Here is a 19,086-nt window from a genome sequence, read left to right as displayed (position 1 = left end):
GTCTCTCTATTGGCATGTTACAGCGACCTTCTAAGTAGCATCTCCCAATATTTGGGTAACAGCTGGTATAGTTAAGTCCAGCAGGGAAACAAAGAACAGCCACAAATACTGGAAATGGCTGAGCTTTGGCAGTGTAGAAAGGCTGCAAGGACTGGGGATAGCTGTGCTTTCAGTGTTTCAGCAGGTGTTTTATTGGCAGTTTCTGAAGATTCCTTGTGAAACACACCACAATGGCCAGGTAACATTTTTGTATCAGGGATGCCTGGAATTTCTAGGGAAGTGGTGAAGCAGTCACTGGAGATCTGGCCCAGCAAGCCATTACTTCATGTTGTCCTTATGCCCCCATGCCCAGGTGCCATCCAGCCCCATGCTGCGTGCGGGGCAGCTGCTCCTCCTCAATGCACCACTCGCAGGGGCTGCTCCCACTCCCCACTGCTTCCCGTCCTGCACAGGTGGAGGGAGCGTCTGCTCTCATGGAGAATTGCCAGCCATAAGACATACTAAATCTATTTTTCTCAGAAAATTGTAAATAATTCATGGGGCTTGGTTCTATAAAGAGGCCAGTTATAAATCATCCGAGCTGCACCTGGAGATTTCTGATGTCAGCATTATCACATGAATTACATCTCTCCAGGGCCATCTATTATTGTAAACACAATTCCAAAGGGGAATTATGCATGTAACATGCACAGGCAAACAAACAAGTAATCTTCAGCCTGGATTTGATACTAAAGCTTTGCAATCCAATTGAGTTGTTAGTGGCACTAATTGTCATGCTCTGGCCTCAGAGATCCTTTCATTTTGCTCCTGTACAGGTGTATTTTTCCCTGGGGAGCACCTGTTGGTGGGAATGCTGGCTGACTGTACACCACCAGCAGCCCAGGTGCTGTGAGGTGGAAGGAAAAAGCCATGGATGTGATTCCAGAGGGATGTGAACATGTGCTGCAGAAAAGATCTGGATTCTGAGATTTCCATGTACCACCACATTTACAGTGCTGGGATTACAGTCCACTTACAGCTGTTGAATTACACCCAACTGTTTCTTTTTCATACTGCTCTTCAGAAATAGAAACATTCTTGAATAGAAACATGCCAGGTTCCTGATGGTTTCCAACTCTTGGTGTCAGCACAGAAAGACAAGGGAGGCAAAGAACTGAGATGTGTTTATGGAACTGAATGAAAGGACTACTGAAATCCTGTGTTTCCGTGGTATCCCGGGGATGGGAGGTGGAGGAGATGCTTCTGTTAAGGCAACGAAGTAGGTCAGTGAAAAGCAGGGGGGAAAGCTACATCCAGAGTTGGGAATGATCTGCTGAGCTTGGAACAAAGAATAAAACTGAATCTCTCTTGGCGTAAGACCTGTGCAATGAGCCTGGTGCCAGGTGCTCCTGTGCACCCGGCCATCCCAGGGCTCGCCTTGGCCAGGCAAACAGGAGCATTTTGCCCCTGGTGCTGGGGAAGGCCCGGCCCAGCCGTGCCCAGGACTGCCTGCACCACGTGTAGTTTATGGCCAGGAGGGATCCGTGGGAGTACAAAGGCTGATGTCTCCCCAGGCTGGACTTTACCAGTTCATGCTCAGCTCCGGGGCACTGCTGTCTGGGCAGAGGTCACATCCTTCCTGCCCCAGATAGGGCTTTGGAAAGGCTGGAAAAAACGCTTTCTGGCCTACAGACTACTGTGGAATCTCTCCAGAGAAAGGGATCTCCTTTTTCCCGTTCTGCTCAGCTCCGTGAAACAGAAACAGGTATAAAGCACCTGAGCACACGGAGGTGGGCTGCTGAAGACAGAGCCAGTGGCACTTGTCCGAAGTGCACAGAACAGCCTTGTGTTGGGCTGTGGTGACAGATCTGTCCCGTGCCAGTGGCCCCACGTGCCTTTGGTAACACACTGTACACTTACAAGTAAATGTAATAGAGCATAAACGTGTCTGGGCACCGCTGCCATCGAACTTCCTCATTAGCCTCCACTTAAGCACCACCGCACTGCCAGGAGATACCGAGAGATCATAAATGGGTGATTAGCACAGGGAGGAGCACGGCCCGGGGCAGAGCCAGCTCAGGGGCGGAAAACAAATCAAAAGCTCATTTAGAGCTAAAGCGGGACTTGATTTTGCCCAGAAGTGCCCTCGCTCCAAGTGCCCACTGTGTTTTGCTTCCCTAAAATCCGCGGCGGCGAGAGAAAAAATGCCACAGTGAGCGACCATCTCCCACTGCTCCAGAGAGCCGCGGGCAGCGGGGACTTTGCTCCTGCTCATCCCGGGCCTGCACCGGGACACCGGAACAGGGCCCGCCGCCCGCACGGGGACATATCCCGGGACACATCCCTGGACACATCCCGGGACACATCCCGGGGCAGGGCCCGCTGCCCGCACGGGGACACATCCCGGGATGAGTCCCGGGAGAGATCCCGGGGCAGGGCCCGCTGCCCACACGGGGACACATCCGGGGACACATCCCGGGACACATCCCGCTGCCCGCACGGGGACACATCCGGGGACACATCCCGGGACACATCCCGGGACACATCCCGGGACACATCCCGCTGCCCGCACGGGGACACATCCGGGGACACATCCCGGGACACATCCCGGGGCAGATCCCGGGGCAGATCCCGCTGCCCCCACGGGGACACATCCGGGGACACATCCCGGGACACATCCCGCTGCCCGCACGGGGACACATCCGGGGACACATCCCGGGACACACCGGGACACATCCCGGGACACATCCCGCTGCCCGCACGGGGACACATCCGGGGACACATCCCGGGACACATCCCGGGACACATCCCGGGGCAGATCCCGGGGCAGATCCCGCTGCCCCACGGGGACACATCCGGGGACACATCCCGGGACACATCCCGCTGCCCGCACGGGGACACATCCGGGGACACATCCCGGGACACATCCCGGGGCAGATCCCGCTGCCCGCACGGGGCGCGGCCCCGCAGTCCAGGCCCGGCGGCGCCGCTCCCGCCCACTGGGGGGCGCCTGCCACACGCGCGTGCTGCCCCCGCGCGCCAGCTCCGCGCGAAGCGCCTCGCGCGCCCACGCGCCCGCCCCGAGCGCGCGCATCCCTCGCGCACCCCGCGCGCCCCTTTCTCCCCCTTCCCGCCCCCTTTCCCACGCCCGTCCCTCAGGGCGGTGCGGCCGCGGAGTGCGGCCCCTCCCGCGCTTTGTGCCTCTCCCCGCCCGCCCCGCCCGCCGCCGCTGGGCCGGCCCGGCGCTCTCCCCGCCCCGCCGGCGCTCTCCGTCCCTGCGGCCGCGCTCAGCCCCGGCCCGCGGCGGCGGCGGCAGCGCGGGCGGCCCCGCCCCCGGCCCTTTTCCGCCGGGCTCGGCTCCCGACGCCTTCCGCCGCCCGCGGGCCAGTAGCAGCGGCGGCGGCAGCAGGAGGCGGCGGCGGGCGGCTCGGCGGGCCCGGGAGCGGCTCCATGGCGACCGCGGCGGCGGAGCCGGTGTACGGGCTCTCAGAGGACGAGGTGGGTCGGCGCGGACGGGCTGGGTGCGGGGTTTTGCCGGAGCGCCGTCGGTGGGAGCCGCGGCGGAGGTTCGAGAGCTGGGCGAAGGTCGAGGGTCGGTCTGGGAGGGCAGGCGTTGCCCGCCCCGCAGGGCTCTGCGCCCCTCCCGCAGCGGCCACTTGCCCGGGGACGGCCTGGCCCGGGGTGCGCTGCCCGCACCCTCGGCAGGTGCGGCCGCCCGGAGCCCGCGGGTGCCTCGGCCGGACCGGTAGCGAACAAAGAGCTGCGGCCGGCGGTGCCGAGGGCGGGGGCGGCCGCCCCTCTCCGCCTCCTCCCCCAGCGCTGCCAGTGTCCCCGGGAGCGGCCGCGGGGCCGGTGCGCCGGGTACTGTGTCAGACACAACCTGGCCCCAATGCAGATGGAGCTGATAAGCGAGGTAGGACCCGCGATAAGTAATCACCGTGTGCCGGCTTTATCAGCCGATGTCTTCTGCAGAACCAAAAATGTCACAGGCATGAGAACAGTCCAGTTTACTTTGGTAAATGTTAAAAATCCTATTTAATGCCTTTTTTTGTTTCATGGCCTTGGTCGGTTGCTCCTTTTCTTAGGAGCCAGTGTCGTAGAGCATCAGCAATGGGCAAGGCTGCATTACTGGGCTGTGGTTTCAGGGTATCAGCTATTAGGAGCACAAATACTGCTTTTATTTTTACAGGAGTGAATAGTAATTACAACAGCATTGCTTCCGGTTTTGTGGGGCTGAACACAAAGGATGATGTGTCAGTCTGTTTGTGGTGTAGAAGAAACTAACGTTAAAAACATCTTCTGCCTTGTGAATCTCACAGACAATGTTTCTTACCTGGTGTATTTTAGGGGCGCTGAGTCTGGATGACTGGCTGTAACGTTTAATTCTCATTGGGAGGGAGGTTCCTGGGCAGGAGTGGGTGTTTTGGGGGGGGGGGGGGGGGTCATTCTGTTGTTGTTAAATTATAAAGCTGATTGCAAATGCTCTGCCTGTGTGTGAAGGTAGGGGAGAGGAGAGGGCATTCCAGTTGGGTGCTGTAGATAGTGAGCACAACAGCAGAGGAGAACCTTCTCCTCACTGAGCTGTTTCCATAATCCTTCGTGTGAGCACAGCGGTGGCTGGCACCAGTCCCCAAGCAGCTTTGGGCCAGCTCCGGTGCATTGCCCGACCCTGCAGGTAGCCGGGCCCACTGCCGAGCCATCTGCAGGGTCCTGCTTGCTCCTGCTGCCAGCGGGCCTGTGGTGATCCTGCCTGCTCTTGGGCTGATGGCGGGGGTCTGCACAGGCTTAGGGAACAGTTAAAGGCAGTGGGATTTGCTGTCCCAAAATGGGCACCCTAAACCATTTGATTGGGGGTGCTTTTGTGCTTATATTAGCAAGTGTGATCTGTGAGGAAAAGGGAAGCCTGGAGCCATCCTGCCAGGTCCCAGGGAGGTGGCTGAGAACATCATGCTGGAGCTTGGCTGCTGCCTTCTCTGTTGTGTGTGCGCTCACTGTGTCTTTTGTCCCTGCCTCAACATATGCTGGTACTTGAACAGAATGCTAAAGAGAAATGGATACAGGGAGAAATCTGCTGGCTGCTCTCACCTTGGCTCAGAGGTGGAAGGATCTCGGGAGAGCAGGGGCTGCTCCTGACATGATGCTCAGCCTCAGCTGGTGCTGGGGACCTGGCCTGTGGAGCAGTGGGCAAGGAGATGTGTTTGTCACTCATCTCCCGAGGTAAAACCAAGCTGTTGGAAAAGGAGCTGCTGGGAAAAGAAAGGCTCTGGTCTCTCAGCAGTGACCCATGTCACAGCTGCAGTGATGACCACAGCCGCACTGCCTGAGGGACAGGAGACTGTGCTTTGTTTCCTGCTTTGCCGTGCATCTGCTAATGCTGGACACTTCTCAGGAAGAGCAGTGACCATCTAAAACTGCGGTGGGAGTCCACAAATGGAAATAGGATGGGAGAAAGAGGGAACAGGGACTGAGGGAGGGGTGGCATGGAGAAGGGTGCAGGTGATGCAGCCTGCTGGGCTGTAGTTTCACGACCCTGAGAGCCTGACCTGCTCTTGAGTGTCTAGTAATGGACAGAGGAGAGCACAGAGGAGGGGAGGATGATCTCTCTCAAGAAGGTGGCTGTAAGGTAGCTCTAGTAAAGAGGGCTGAGGAAGGTGTGCTGACAGTTCTCTGCATGCTGGCTTGTGTGGGTAATGACTTCCCGCTAGCATTGGCTTGGACTTGGCTCATCATTTTTTGGAAGGCAGAGCTCTGTTAGCTGTGAGAGAGCTGTGAGAGGCTGAATTGTGTATGTGGACGTATTCAGCCTATTCATTTCCTTTGTTCCTGCCTGGGTTTGAAATGCAGTTTGCAGATCTGTTGTATGTGGGTTTTGGAGGGCTTTGAGTTGGCCTTGTGCAGTGCTTCCATTCCTGGCACATTTGCTGATTGGAAAATGCAGTGATTTGCATGCAAGCTGGACTTGCTGAGTGGCTCTGCAGAGAACCAGCAATCTCTCCGACAGACCAGAGGCACAGGCTTCCCTCCTGCTTGCACAGCTGATGTGTGTGGTAGGCGTGGAGCAGGCTCGGGCTGCGTGTGTGCTGGCGTGTCTGCAGAGTTTGGGCCTGCGCTCATCCCTGTGGGGAGCTGTGGTTCACAGGGCTGCCTTCCAGGGGGACATTGTTCCGTTTTGCCCAGGGACTCTGATAGGTGTTGGGATGCTAGGCAGGTTGGGGATCTGGGGATCACTGAGTCACAGGGTAGGAGCCAACCATTTTAGTTTGTCATGACAGACCACGTTGTGTTCACAGATCAACCTCTTTGTAAACCTGAACTGTAAAGTGTTTTATATTAATTAGGTAAAATTAGTTGTAAATCAGATTCATATCCTGACAATTTTTAACTGTTGGGATGACCTCAGCACTGGGCCGGGCTGCCCAGAGGGTGTTGGAGCTCCATCCTTGGGGCTGTTTGGGACCATCAGGACACAGGCCTGGGCAGCCAGCTCTGGCTTAAGCAGGGGGTGGGCCAAGTGACCTCCAGAGGCCCGTCCCAACCTCAGCCTCTTTGCAATTCTGTGAAATAATATTTACACAGGCTCCTTGGAAGCTTAGGTGCTTTCAGGCAATCCCTAAATATCAGTATACATAAAAACTTACAGCCCTTTGTAGCTGAAAATATCTGTGATTTAAGTGTACCTCTCCTTTGTTTCAGTTTGGGTTTCTTGAGAGTCAAATGTTGCCCACACAAATCCACAAACATTTTGCTTTCTCAGTGTCCTTGGATGGAAGCAAAACTTGCAGCTTCTTGGATCTTGTTTGCTTGAATAAAAAATGGAACTTCAGAAAAAAGATCCTTGAAGAAAGATTGTCTTTTTATATTTTAAAATATTAGAGGGAAAAAGGTTCATATGTGAAACTGCTCTCTGCAGTTCTTCTCTTTTCAAGTTCTATTCAACTTCTGTGACTTGTGATTGAATCAATTGGAATTAGAAGCTTCCTACTGAGATGACATTTTGTCATGCCTTAGAAATTGTCAAAAGGATCTTATGTTCCTGAAAATATCTTGATGTGTGAGATACAATCCCATATGCCTCAAATAATTCTGGGTGTAGTCACTGCAGCCTAACCTTTCATCTTAGTTCTTGTGTGCTGTGCTGGGCAAAGCCTTGTGCCTGAGGAATGAATCCTGAAGGATTTCAGGACCTCAGGAGGCTCTGTGGTGCTTCGCTTTACTGAGACACACTTTGGGGAAAAGGAAACAAACCCAGTTCTGAGTGTGATGGAAATGGTTCCTGTGGACAGGATGAGTTCCTGAAGCACAGGCTCACCTGTACGGGATCTAACATCAGGGTAAGGAATAAGCCAAGATTTGCCACAGTGGTGCTGTGGGGAAGTGCAGCTTGTGCCATGATGGATAAACTGTCTGTGCAAACTGTTTCAGACTGAGGCATATGGGAGGTTGGCTTTTGTGCCTTGTGTTTACATGTTCCTGACGGATTTGTTGCTCTGGAATGATCTCCCTTGAGGGTGTCTCCTTCCCTGTAGTCGAGTGTCATGTTAACAGATCCATGAGATGGGGCTGCAGGGCCTCAAGAGGAAGATGTTATTGCTCATGATCAACAAGATTTATTGGGGAGGAAAAGGGCTGCGATTTTCCCTCCCTCCCTGGACTTGGTGACAGCAGTGACATGTGGGAGTTCAGTGTTGGATTTCTCTACTTTGCATTTGAAGCAAACAGTAAACTTTGGAAGTGATGACGATGCAGAGTTGTTGGGGCAGTGTCAGTGTTGTAGATGGTTGCAGTTAGATTTCAGGTGCCGTTTCCTGTTGTGTTGCCTCGGTGATGAGGCTGTACCTTGCTGCTCACCTGGCTTCCACACTGTGCTGGCATGGCCTGAGATGTTTCCTGAGCCCAGGCCATCCCCATGGAGACCCTGCCAGCACTGGTGCTGGGGAGGGCCTCCAGAGCTGTGTCCCTTCATTGTTCTGGTTCCCAGCTCAGCTCCCGGAGCAGCACTGGAGCATCGAGTTCTGTGGCACTGCAAGAGCGCTGGATGAAGGACCAGGGCAGTGATGTGCCAGAGAAGCAGCTTGTGGGCAGCTGTGGCTCCTCAGCTGCGAGGTGGGAAGGGGCAGTGTGGGGGGCCAGTCTGCCCAGGGGTGCACCCCTGGCCCCAGGAGCTCCAGCCCAGCCCACTGCATACCTGAACCCAGAGTGAAAAAACCCTTGAGTTCCTTGAGAAGGTGCACCTTTTGTCACCACCACTCAACACAGACCCTTTAAATGAGAGCTCTGTTGTTTCTGCTCTGAATGTTCTGGTTACATAAAGCCTCACTCTGCTTTCTGAGTGTGAGAGGGGCCTCCCTTGGTCACAGCACTGACACTGTCTTAGCAATAAGGAATTCAGAATAGTGACTTTTTTATTGACCCTGAATTGTTTTTATAGACACTAAGTGCACTGGCTTCAGGGATAACACATAAACCTTAAATGATGATTGAAAAGTCCAGGTAAGGAAACATTTCATAAATGACAGGGCTTGCATGTCTACTTGTATGGCAGAATAACAAAATAGGCTGTGGTTCTCAGGAGGTCAATAGATTTTTATAAAAGCCTGCATTTTAAACCTGATTTTAATGAGTTATTGGCATGTTTTGGTCGCTAGTACTGACACTAAGTAAATTCTAATTTTATTATAAAATGACTGTAAAGACATTTAAGGTGGCTTGTATTAACATGAGGGTGTGAGGGAGAGAAGGAGGGTTAGTTTTAGCTATACCTCCATTCAGAGAGGCTCTGTCTCCCCTGGCTGCTGTCCTGTCCTCTGAGGGTGGTATGCAGGCAGTGCAACCGGTGGTTCTGCTGCTGCCTTTGGGAAGGGGAGTAAGCATTCCTTGGGTTCCGTGTGAAGGGCTGGCCGTTGGAGGGCACTGTGTAATGGGAAATGGGAACTCGAGGTTCTCTGCTCCTGCACAGAGGCCATTTTCCTGGGAAGCAAACATGGACTGTGAGCCCCACACCCGCTGGTGAGCAGGCACCTCACCCCCGGGGCACAGCTTGTGCTGGCAGTTACGGTTAACACATCTCTGATGGGGTTTGCTGTGTTTTGTTTTGGAAATATCACCAGGCATGGTACGAATGCAGAACGAGCTTACCTGTCAGAAGGGAATCGGTGTTACATCTTAGGATGTAGTGGGAAGAATTCAGCCCTGCAGCTTCTAGGCTGGAGCTGTGTCTCCAGCCAGTGAAAGGTTCTGTGAGATGTAACACTTATCCTTTCTGAACCAAACACGGCTCCTGGTGCAAGGTGGGCTGCCTGCACAGATGCTGTAGGATCTGGAGGCCACATCGGAGGTGGTGCTGTGGGTGCAGCCTGTTGGCAGCTCACTGATTTCTGCTAGATTGTGCCGAATTGACAACCTCTCAGTCCCAGAAGATTGGATGAGGCCAAGACCTTTGCTTAATTAAACTCTGTGCAATATAAACTGGGACTTTCTGGGCAAGCTGGAAACCTCCAGGCCTTGTAATAGCAGTGAGGGCTGGATTATCCAACAGCTTCAGTCAACAGAAAGTCGTAGATGTGATAACAATGTGCAGAAGTAGCTTGATTTAATTACAATTAAACTTTGGTGTTGGTAATGAGAAATCTCATTAACTTCCATAAATTTCTCCATCTTTTGCTTTCACTGTGAGTTTCTCTTAAATATTTCATTGTGTTGAATGGGAAGGTTTTACTGTAGCAGTAGAAGAAGTGCTGCTGGGCAGCTCTGTCCCCTTTCGGAAAGAAGCGCAGTGCAATCTTGTGCACGCTGTTATTTTGGGTAAGCTGGGTAGGAATGTGGCGCAGGTTGGGTGACTCCTACCTCGAGCCCTGGGCAGAAGGAATGTGGTTTTACTGCTGGCATGCTCAGCTCAGGACTGGAGCTGCTGCCAGGTCAGTACTAACACCTGCCAGGGTTTACCTGGGACTGGAACTGTGGTTTTCAGAAGTATTTAACACACTATCATGCCAACTTTTTCAGCACGGGTTCTTAAACTGCCCGGTTACTAGTGCTGGAGTGTTCCCTTCCCCTGCTCCCACAGTCTTTTCCTCTCCCTTGCCAGAAAGAAGGAAGAAAACCAAATCCTCAGGAAAGGGATTGTCTTCTGCAGAGAACTAGTAATTAATTTTAAAAGAAGAGATGTGGCTAAATTGCACAGGCCTGGAAGCTAATTGCAGTTAAAATAGTTAAAAATAAACCAATCTGTAAAAGCAACTCAAAGCCCCAACAAAACAAATCCAGAAACTTGATTTCTGAGATGGATTGTGGAATGTATTGAGATACATTATGTCTGCCAGGTGATGTCTTGACTGGGCAACAGACATGGTGTGTATATTTTTAATTGTTCGTTTTTTTTCCTCCCTCCATTTGACCATAATTCCTGTGCACTGGCAGGCTGTAGGTGTTTGTCAGAGTCCTGATTTCTAGGATTTGGGAACCTTAATCAAATTTTGATTACCTGTAATCAAAATAAATATCTCTGGTTGTGAGAACACTGTCTATTCTGAGGAATCATTCCATGAATGAGTTGGGCTTTGCCATGAAGCCATAGTGCTCTATTGTTGTGCCTCACTGCATGGATCAGTGTGGCTGTGTTAGTGTCCTGCCAGCTCAAGTCAGGTTTTCCTGTTTCCGTGTAGTTTATCTGCTGGAGAGGAGCAGAACGATTTGGAATGAGGAGCGCAACTGTGCCATCCTCTCTGCTTTGGCAGACCCTAGTGTTGAATAATGCTGGCTTGAGGGTGGAAGTATGTTCCTGTAATCTGTGTTGGTTTTAATTGAAAGCAATTCAAAGTCTTGACTCTCTTTAAGCATCTTTATGTTATGTAGATGATCACACCGAATTCATGGTGGGATTTTGGAGAGATGGGAGTGATGAGCAGTGTGCAGGAGAAGGTGTGCTGGGAGGACTCCCTCATGGATGGTCTGTTCGGACATTGGTGTGGTGGGGAAAATCTGCTTTTGGCCTCTTCCTGGTGGGACTGGGCGTGAGGTTTGGAGCATGCTGCTCTGGAGGCTGTGGCCAGTGTCCGTGTGAAGGTGGTCATGGAGGTCATGGTTGTATATAAGTTCTCTGGAGAATGAAGAAGCTTTTTTCTTCCAAGAGTGAAGTGATCTGGAAGGTGAACTAACAGCAAGGAAGAGCAGTTCGGGGGCGTGTTGGAGGGAGGAGAGCCCAATGGAATTTTGTTGGCCTCATGCTCTGCTTGCCATCCTCCCTCTCTGTTTATCCAGCAACTCCAATGAGAGACGGTCTGTCAGGTCTCCTTCACGCCAGGGAGCAACTGACATAAACTGTCTTCAACTTTTTACATAAATCAACAGAAGTATTGGACTTTTTAATCACTGAGAAATTACAATAGAGACACTGCTTTACCTTCTCAGGGTTTGATTTTTTTTCTGCGGAACACCAAACAGGCTGCTTTTCTTTGCAGCTCTTGGTGTGTCTATGCAATCTTCGCTTATTGCTGCTGCTAAATGAAAGCTGAGACATTTCACTCAAATGTTTTTGCCTGTTTGATTAAACAGGCTTGATAGATGACCATTTTTTTCCTTGACAAAAATTTCTTGGTAGATTTTATAACTTTTGGCGCACCCCTCCATAGACCAGGTAGTGATCAGGTGTTCTGTCCAGTGTGGGAAGTAAACATAATCTGCAGTCTTCAGATCCCAACTCTATGTCCAAAAGAAAAACTAACCAAAACATCTGAAAGGAAACAATGGCTGACTTGCTGTTACAAATAGATTGCCTCATTCCCTTGGGCCGGAATTTGGAGTTACGGATTCACCTCTCAAAGGTCCTTGAGCCCGAAGTCTGGGTGTGATACCATGGTGATGTTGGCAGGTGTTGGCTTGTATCTTCCCTTTAGTGTTTGCTCGTAGTTCTTATTGGAAGCCATTTGCTGGCCCAGTTGTGCTGTTGGCTGGTGTAACTACCCGTGGGAGTTAAAGGATGTCTCTTTTGTCCTGGTTTTTCATATTTTATTGTGTACTTTTGTAACATACATCTCTAGAACTGAAATGGGAAAGAGTCTGCTCTGGACCAGGCGCTGCAGTGGGATGTGCTGGGTGAGCACATGGGTTCCCTGGGTGCTGGCACCCCCAAAGCAGGGCTGGACCCACTTGGTACTTTGGTGGGGGATTGCTGGGAAGCTGCTGTCACTGCCCAGCTGTCCAGAAGCCTCAAAGCTTTGGCAGGGATATATGTGTACTAGTTTACATATGGCCTTGTCATCTTGGATCTCGGCTGACATTGTGTGTCTGGTAAATCACAGCATCGCTCAGAGGTGCTACTAAAGGCAAAATTACTTCTAAAGCTTTCAGTCCTACATGATGGTCAAGTGGACATGTCAGTTCCTGCTGGTGGAGAGGAGTTGGTGGAGGGAGGTGTGACCAGGTGGTTCCAACATACAAGCTCTGTGCCATGTGGACAAAAATGAAGTCCCCACAGAAGTGTTGGGTTTTGGGGTGGGAAAGAGGAGGCCAAGCTGAGACCATTGGTGATGTAGACAGCCCAGGTGCCTGGAAATGAGGCTGTACTGGTTGCTCCCATCAGAGGTATGTCAGCCCAGTTTATTAAAATGAACCAAATGTGGATTTATGGGTTGGGTATACTACAGGGCTGTCTGTTGTGACTGCTTCCTTAGCACTGGGCCCTTGTGGCACAGGTGGGTGTGTGGTGTGCTGAGGACCTTCAGCTGGTGCTGGTGTTTGCTGAGTGCTGAGGACCTTCAGCTGGTGCTGGTGTTTGCTGAGTGCTGAGGACCTTCAGCTGGTGTTGGTCTCAGTGGTCGATCCCAGGACAGTTCACTTGCAACTCCACCCTCCACTTGAGCAGAGGGCGTTGGGGCTGATGGCTTCTGGAGCAGCCCACACAAATCCAGTGGATTTACACTGCTGAAAGGGAGATGCTGCTTTCTCTTGTACACCCTGGGAACACCCGTGGCCCAGTACAAATTTGCAGACAGCCTCCCATATCTTTGTGGGGCTGTTGAATTGCAGTAACTTCTGGAAAGGTGATCAAAGTCAGAGGTATGTGGCAGGAGCTGCTGGGGGTGATGGTGGAGGGTGTGTGTAGAGGGAGGGCAGGGCACCTGCTCTTTGGTGGCTGTGAGCTGTGGAGTTGGCTGCGTGGGTCTCGTGAATCCAGAGCTTTGGCTAGAATCCTGACCCTGATGAAGTCTGTGGTAAGTTTGTCTAAAAGCAGCTCATCTGTAGTCATATAGGAATGTTAAATGGATGAATTCCCTAACAAACAGGTGGAGCTTTTAACCTTTTTTTAAAGATTTCTTGAGTTTACCGTTCCTGCTGTTTGTGGTGAAGGGAATGGTGAGAGGGAGAAGTGGTGTGTGGACAAAACTGTGAGTGTGGGCTTTGTGCTTGTGCTGATTCAGCCTCATTAAAAAAGCAACAGCTTTGCTGCTCAGTGAAGAGCAAGGAGCAATGGACTTGCTTCTTTAACCTCTGCTCTTGGTACAATGATGTTTGATGTATTATAAAATATTGGCTTGGCCATTGTTTGTAACTGTTGAGCTGAAAGAACTTGAAAATTCTTTCCCTGGACAGGTCTTGCTTTAGTGAACTGAGTGAGAGCATATGGCACTGATGGACATGCAACTCCATTTTATAGCTGTGGGAATGGCATCACTGTTTAGAGTTCAGGGTTGCTGGATCACCTCCCTGCCTCACTTCATGTGTTCCTTCCCCCCGCCCCCTTTTTATTTTAAAAAGCAGTCTTAGAGCTAAAGTTTACACCCACCCTGGTGGATGGGTGAACACTTGAGGTGGAGAACTGCCTGATCCAAGGAGTGGTGAGTTGGGCAGCTTAGGTGCTGTGTGCCACAGTGAGGGGCATGTTCCTTGCACAGCCTGCGCTTGTTTTGGATAAGTGGTGGAGGCACATGTTTGGGTGGATGCCAGAAAGATCTCTGTATTTATCCTTGCTGGCTATTTGGTTTGTTTCAGTTCCATCTGGTCAAGTTTGGTCATGTACTATTTTATTCCTTATTTCCAGTGTCCACAGAAAAACATTCACTCCTCAGGGTCAGGTAGATTCCTGTGCATGCCTGGCCTGGACTGTGTGTGAATAACACCACTCCTGCTGCCATGGCCTGAGGAGGCACTTCTCCTTTCTATTCCCTGTGGGAGGGAGCCTTGCTGTGTGGTTTTTCGTGGCGGGGTAGGCTTGTCCCAGCAGTACTGTGACACACCTGGGTCCTGACAGTGTCCGTGCTGGTGACTCACCGTCCTTGCTGTTGGAGCAGGGGCGTGTTGGGGAGCGCAGTGAGTGGGATGAACCTTGCTTCGTGCCTTCTCCCGTCGGCAGTGCCTCCTGGCCCCTGCACCTCAGCAGGAGGGCTGGCTTCTGCGCCATCCTCGCTTCACTTGGCTGCAGTGCTGCTTCTCGCCCACAGTTCTGGGGCTGATCCTCTCCTCCCAGTCACGCTCGCTAAGAGGCTTGTAGGAGACAAGTGAGAGCATTCTCATTAAAAACCAGCTATTCCCAGGCTATTGGTAGCCTGAGAGTACCAGAGGTGTGTTTTCCTTCCTGATAAGCTGCTCTCTGGTTGTGGCCACGAAGTCAGGACTCCAGCAGTGCCGCTGAGTGCTCACTGGAGGCGCAGCAACCTGAGAGCTGGGCAGGAACAGGGACAGGCTTCCCCTGGCCACCAGCGAGGCTGGCTGAATGTCTGGAAACCAGAGCTGGATGTGGGCCTTTAGGAGAGATAATGGGCAGGGAACCTGAATGGATTGTTCTTCTCTTAAGGTAGCACTATGGATATTTTTTTCCAAATTTTCTTTTTTGTACAAAGTGGATTATCCTGATGCTTCTGATGCTCTCTTATCCAGGAGCTACCTTCTCATTCTGTGATCTAATTAGCACAATAAAGAACATGTTGCATTTTCATCCCCTGTGTTGAAGCTGAGATTTCACTTGTCCCTATTTAGGCCCCAGCTGCATCCCAAGGGTGGTGGCCGTGCCACTCTGGAACTCCAGAACAGGAGAAGTGGGTGCAGCAGAGGCCAGCAGACCCCCCTGTCATGCAGTTGCTGTGCTGGGCAGGTCTGGCCAGGCTGGGAGCAAGGTCAGAGCAGTGTTTTGCAGGGACATCCTGCAGCTGTACCAGAGGTTGTGCCAAATCAAGTCACACAGTCAAGTTTTGGTTTTGTCTTAACTAGTCTCTGTTGTAGTTTGAAAGTCAAACATTGTAAACCAGACTGTACTAAGTGGTTACAGGCTGGGTGTGGGTTACCTGCCAGGTCATTTGCCACCGTGTTCCTGCATGCGCCTCATGCAGGATGCTGATAGAGCCCCTTTGGAGGCTGTTGAAACCACGGGCCCTTCACAACTGTTAGTGACTGGCCTCAAAGTCTGCAGAGTTAAGATGCTGACGTTTGTAGCTAATGTGTTTTCAAGTCTTATGGTGACCTTCTCATATCTTGTGCCTACCTGTGTCATTTTTTTCCTTAGAATGTTGTCCAAATTTTGGCTTGGAACTAGTGCGTATTTTTAAACATTTCAGTCAAAGCTTTAGTCACTGTTTTAATTGACATTGTTATTAAAGAAATGCCTCTTAACACTACTTGAATTGATTTATCAAAACCCTGAGTGGTTTCTTCAGCCTGCTGACATCATGAGAATTTACCTTTAATCCCTTGTGCTGCTGTCATGGAGCCTGATTTTATTTTGAGTCTGGTCAGTTCAGTTCTGAACTACTTGTACCTGCATTTGTATTTCTTCATTTTACTCCACTGAGATGATCAGCTGTAATTCAGTGCAGATACCCGTACCCCAGGCCAGTGCATGCCACACGGCTTCCAGCTGCAGCTCTCGAGTGTCTGCCCTATAGAGAGTGAAGTTGTTGTTTCAAATTCCCAAAACTTGGACAGGAAGTAGAGCCTGTGTGAGAGGAAGGTTGGAGGTGAGTGCCAAAATGACTGCTGCAGCCTGTACCTGGTGAGGGAAATCACTAAACACTCACCACTTTAGGTCACCTCTGTGTGTTGGACACCAGGACTGTGGCATTTGGGAAGTGAAGTTGGGGTCCCCAGCCCGGTGTCACTGCAGGCTGGAGCGTGCAGGGGTCCCCAGCCCGGTGTCACTGCAGGCTGGAGCACACAGGGGTCCCCAGCAGGCTGGAGCGCGCAGGGGTCCCCAGCCCGGTGTCACTGCAGGCTGGAGCGCGCAGGGGTCCCCAGCCCGGTGTCACTGCAGGCTGGAGCGCGCAGGGGTCCCCAGCCCGGTGTCACTGCAGGCTGGAGCGCGCAGGGGTCCCCAGCCCGGTGTCACTGCAGGCTGGAGCACTCAGGGGTCCCCAGCCCGGTGTCACTGCAGGCTGGAGCGCACAGGGGTCCCCAGCCCGGTGTCACTGCAGGCTGGAGCGCACAGGGGTCCCCAGCCCGGTGTCACTGCAGGCTGGAGCACACATGCCAATAGATAGCATTTGATAAGGCTGGAATGTGCTACAGAAGCTCTCAGTCATTGCTGACTGTTGCTGTGGAAACTGGCTGGTTTCGGTGGTTTAGCACTCGGCATCCTGATGTTTATCGGGAAGGTGAGACGGTGCTGTAGCTGATCCCCCCAGCGTGGAATCGCACGCCAGGGCTGGTAGATGCCAGGGTTGTCACACAAGTGTTGCCGGATGTGTGATCTGGAGTAGCTGCCATCAGGAGGTCAGACAGGTTCCAGCTGTGTCCTGGGGCTGGCTCAGCTCCCCAAGGCATCTCCTGCTGGCTTATCTCTGGGGTGTTGGCCCCCGGTGCTGGGGCTGCCATGGGGATGGGCTCACCCCAAGGCACTGTCCCTGTCCCTGTCCTGGAGGCCAGAGCGGGCAGGAGCTCCCTGGCTCCCACAGGTGGCCTTCGGTCCGGACAGGTTGTGTGGGGAAGAGAGCTGGTCAGGAGGAATACACGTTATGTGTGTGTTCCCTGTGAGCGTGGTATGTCTGAAAATCTGGGACTGCTGTATGGAAAAAGCTGTTCAGAGGTCTTATCTAAGGGGGCTTCCTGAATTCATCTTGCTCTGGCATTCACCTGGCTCGTGTGTTTGCCTAGCAACAGCTTATTCATCTGAGACACTTGGTTTTTCCTTCCTGTGGATTTGGTTGGTGGTCTTGGTTCTGCTGCCCATTGTCTTCTCACTCATGTCCCTGGGGCTCAGTGTTAAACTCAAGAGTGAGCAGAGGCTGAAGGGCCAGCATGGTGGTCTTTGCTGTGAGGGGCTTGTGCCCAGCAATGGGGGAAATTCTTGACCTTTGGATTTAATCTGTGATCTCTGGTTGCAGTCTGTGCCCTTCCTGTCTTCTTAGGTAGAGGTGGTACTCCCTGCAGTTTTCAGGAGAGGTTTAAGCCCTTCTCCACTGTCAAACTTGCTATTAATGCCTTGTCAGTCCTTGGAGTGATGCCCCTCAGACTGGAACATCCTTGCTGTTTCAATGACACTAAGGAGATTTTTCTTTCTGAGAAATCTAGAGTCTTCCAGTCAGATGGAAAGACAGGATTGTAGGTAATTGAGACAGAGGACAACCTGCACTGTGTGATCACCTCTGAAAAGCTTTTTCATGGAGAAGCTCCCCTTCCCTCTCTCCTCCCTAATATTCCATAAATGCTTTCAGTGCTTGAAAGGTGCTTTAGAGGCAGGAGGTACATGATGGCATAGGACAGGGAGTACATTGATTTACTGTTTTTTTACAGTTTTGTGACCTTACTTGTAGTTTTTAGGGAAGGCTGGATGAGGAAAGAAGATGTCCAGATCACTGAGGGCTAGGAGTGTTGGAAGAGAGAGCACTTTGCTGCTATGGATGCAGAAAGATTGGATATTCCTATCAGAAGATAGTACCAAATTACATAGTAGGCTTTATGTGCCAGTGAAGGTGTCTGCTGGGCTGGCCAGCACTGTAATTATTAAATACAAATTACCCTTTTGCATTCAAGCAGTGAGTTGGGAAAGACTAATTGTGAGAATCTTTCATTATTCCAGCTTACTCTGGTTTAGTGGTAGCTCTCGGCGATTATTGGTTACATGGGAGGAACTGGTACTTTTCCTCTAGCATCACTCTGAGTTCTTTTGTTTGTCTGGGTATTGGAGTTTTGTGCGTTTGTGGTTTTTTTTTTTTTTTTCTCATTATGAAAATGCTTGGGAAGAGAGAATAAATCCCTCTGCAGGATACCTGTTCCATACAGTTGTTCCTTGGCAGGCTGTTTCTCAAGGCCAGTTACTTTCAGGCCGCTTCTTGACAAAGCGGGCTGCGATTTGTGCCACGCAAGTTGCTGCCTTTTCCTTGCCCAGGGCTGGAGCCACTCCTGTTGTGTCTGCAGCCTGTGTTGGAATGCAAGCTGGGATTCAGCAGATATTAGCTAGTCCGGCATGCCAGGCTGATTCCTTGGGTTAGGGGGCACTGCCAAGGCCCTGCGAGAGCATACTCTGTGCTCACTCATGTTCCTTGCAGAGCTTGGGATGAGAGGGGAGCTTAGCACACTTGGAAAACAGACTTTGCCTCAGTGGTGCTGTCTGTGTGTGTGGGGCTGGTTCTCTCCCTCAACACACTTTCTGAACTGGGAGAATGCTGCTCTTTGTCTGGGTGACATTCAGCAGGGAATGGGGAGTTACCTGCATGCTACAGCAATTGTGTGACGTTACCCAGAAGCCACAGCAATTCCAGGAGGGTTGGGGTTTTTTCCCTTTTTTGCATTGAACTTTCTGCTTGCTGAATAAATCTCAACACAGCCACCCTCATTCATATTTTGGGTCTTGTGCTTTAACACAGACTTAAGTCTTCATAAACCAAACTGCTGACCCCAGTGTGGTGGTTTGGTTTGATTTAGTTGCCCTCAGGGCATTGCTGTGTCTGTCAACTTTGCTTCTTGATGACCACTTCAGCACTTTTCTTAGTGTCACAAGTTCCTTACCAGCATTTGTGTTTTTTGGAGCTGTTACCTGATCTTTGGAGCAGGTTTTGCTGTATTCAGTATAAGCAGCTGCAGTATGAGCTTGCATACAGGACAAATACCATGGCACGGAACGTCTAACGTTGTATGTTGCTGTGGAGCTCCATTGGGAGCCTGTTAAAGGAGGCAGTTCTGTAC

At 51.6% G+C, this 19,086-nt stretch overlaps 1 protein-coding gene across 1 annotated transcript in view; it reads left to right on the top strand.

Moving 5' to 3' along the window:
• Positions 1 to 3,383: 3,383 nt before the first annotated feature.
• The window catches only part of NEDD4L (NEDD4 like E3 ubiquitin protein ligase), a 105,209-nt gene continuing 89,506 nt past the window's right edge, over positions 3,384 to 19,086 (top strand). The window contains exon 1 of the mRNA XM_039566736.1: positions 3,384 to 3,477. Within this exon, the coding sequence (XP_039422670.1) occupies positions 3,430 to 3,477 (48 nt within the window). The 5' untranslated portion in view covers positions 3,384 to 3,429. The remainder of the gene's footprint in view (positions 3,478 to 19,086) is intronic.

This window comes from Corvus cornix, chromosome Z (assembly GCF_000738735.6).
Source record: "Corvus cornix cornix isolate S_Up_H32 chromosome Z, ASM73873v5, whole genome shotgun sequence".
Classification (NCBI taxonomy): Eukaryota; Metazoa; Chordata; class Aves; order Passeriformes; family Corvidae; genus Corvus; species Corvus cornix.
The sequence above is the reverse complement of the archived record's forward strand: the minus strand, read 5'-3'. Positions and strand labels throughout refer to the sequence as shown.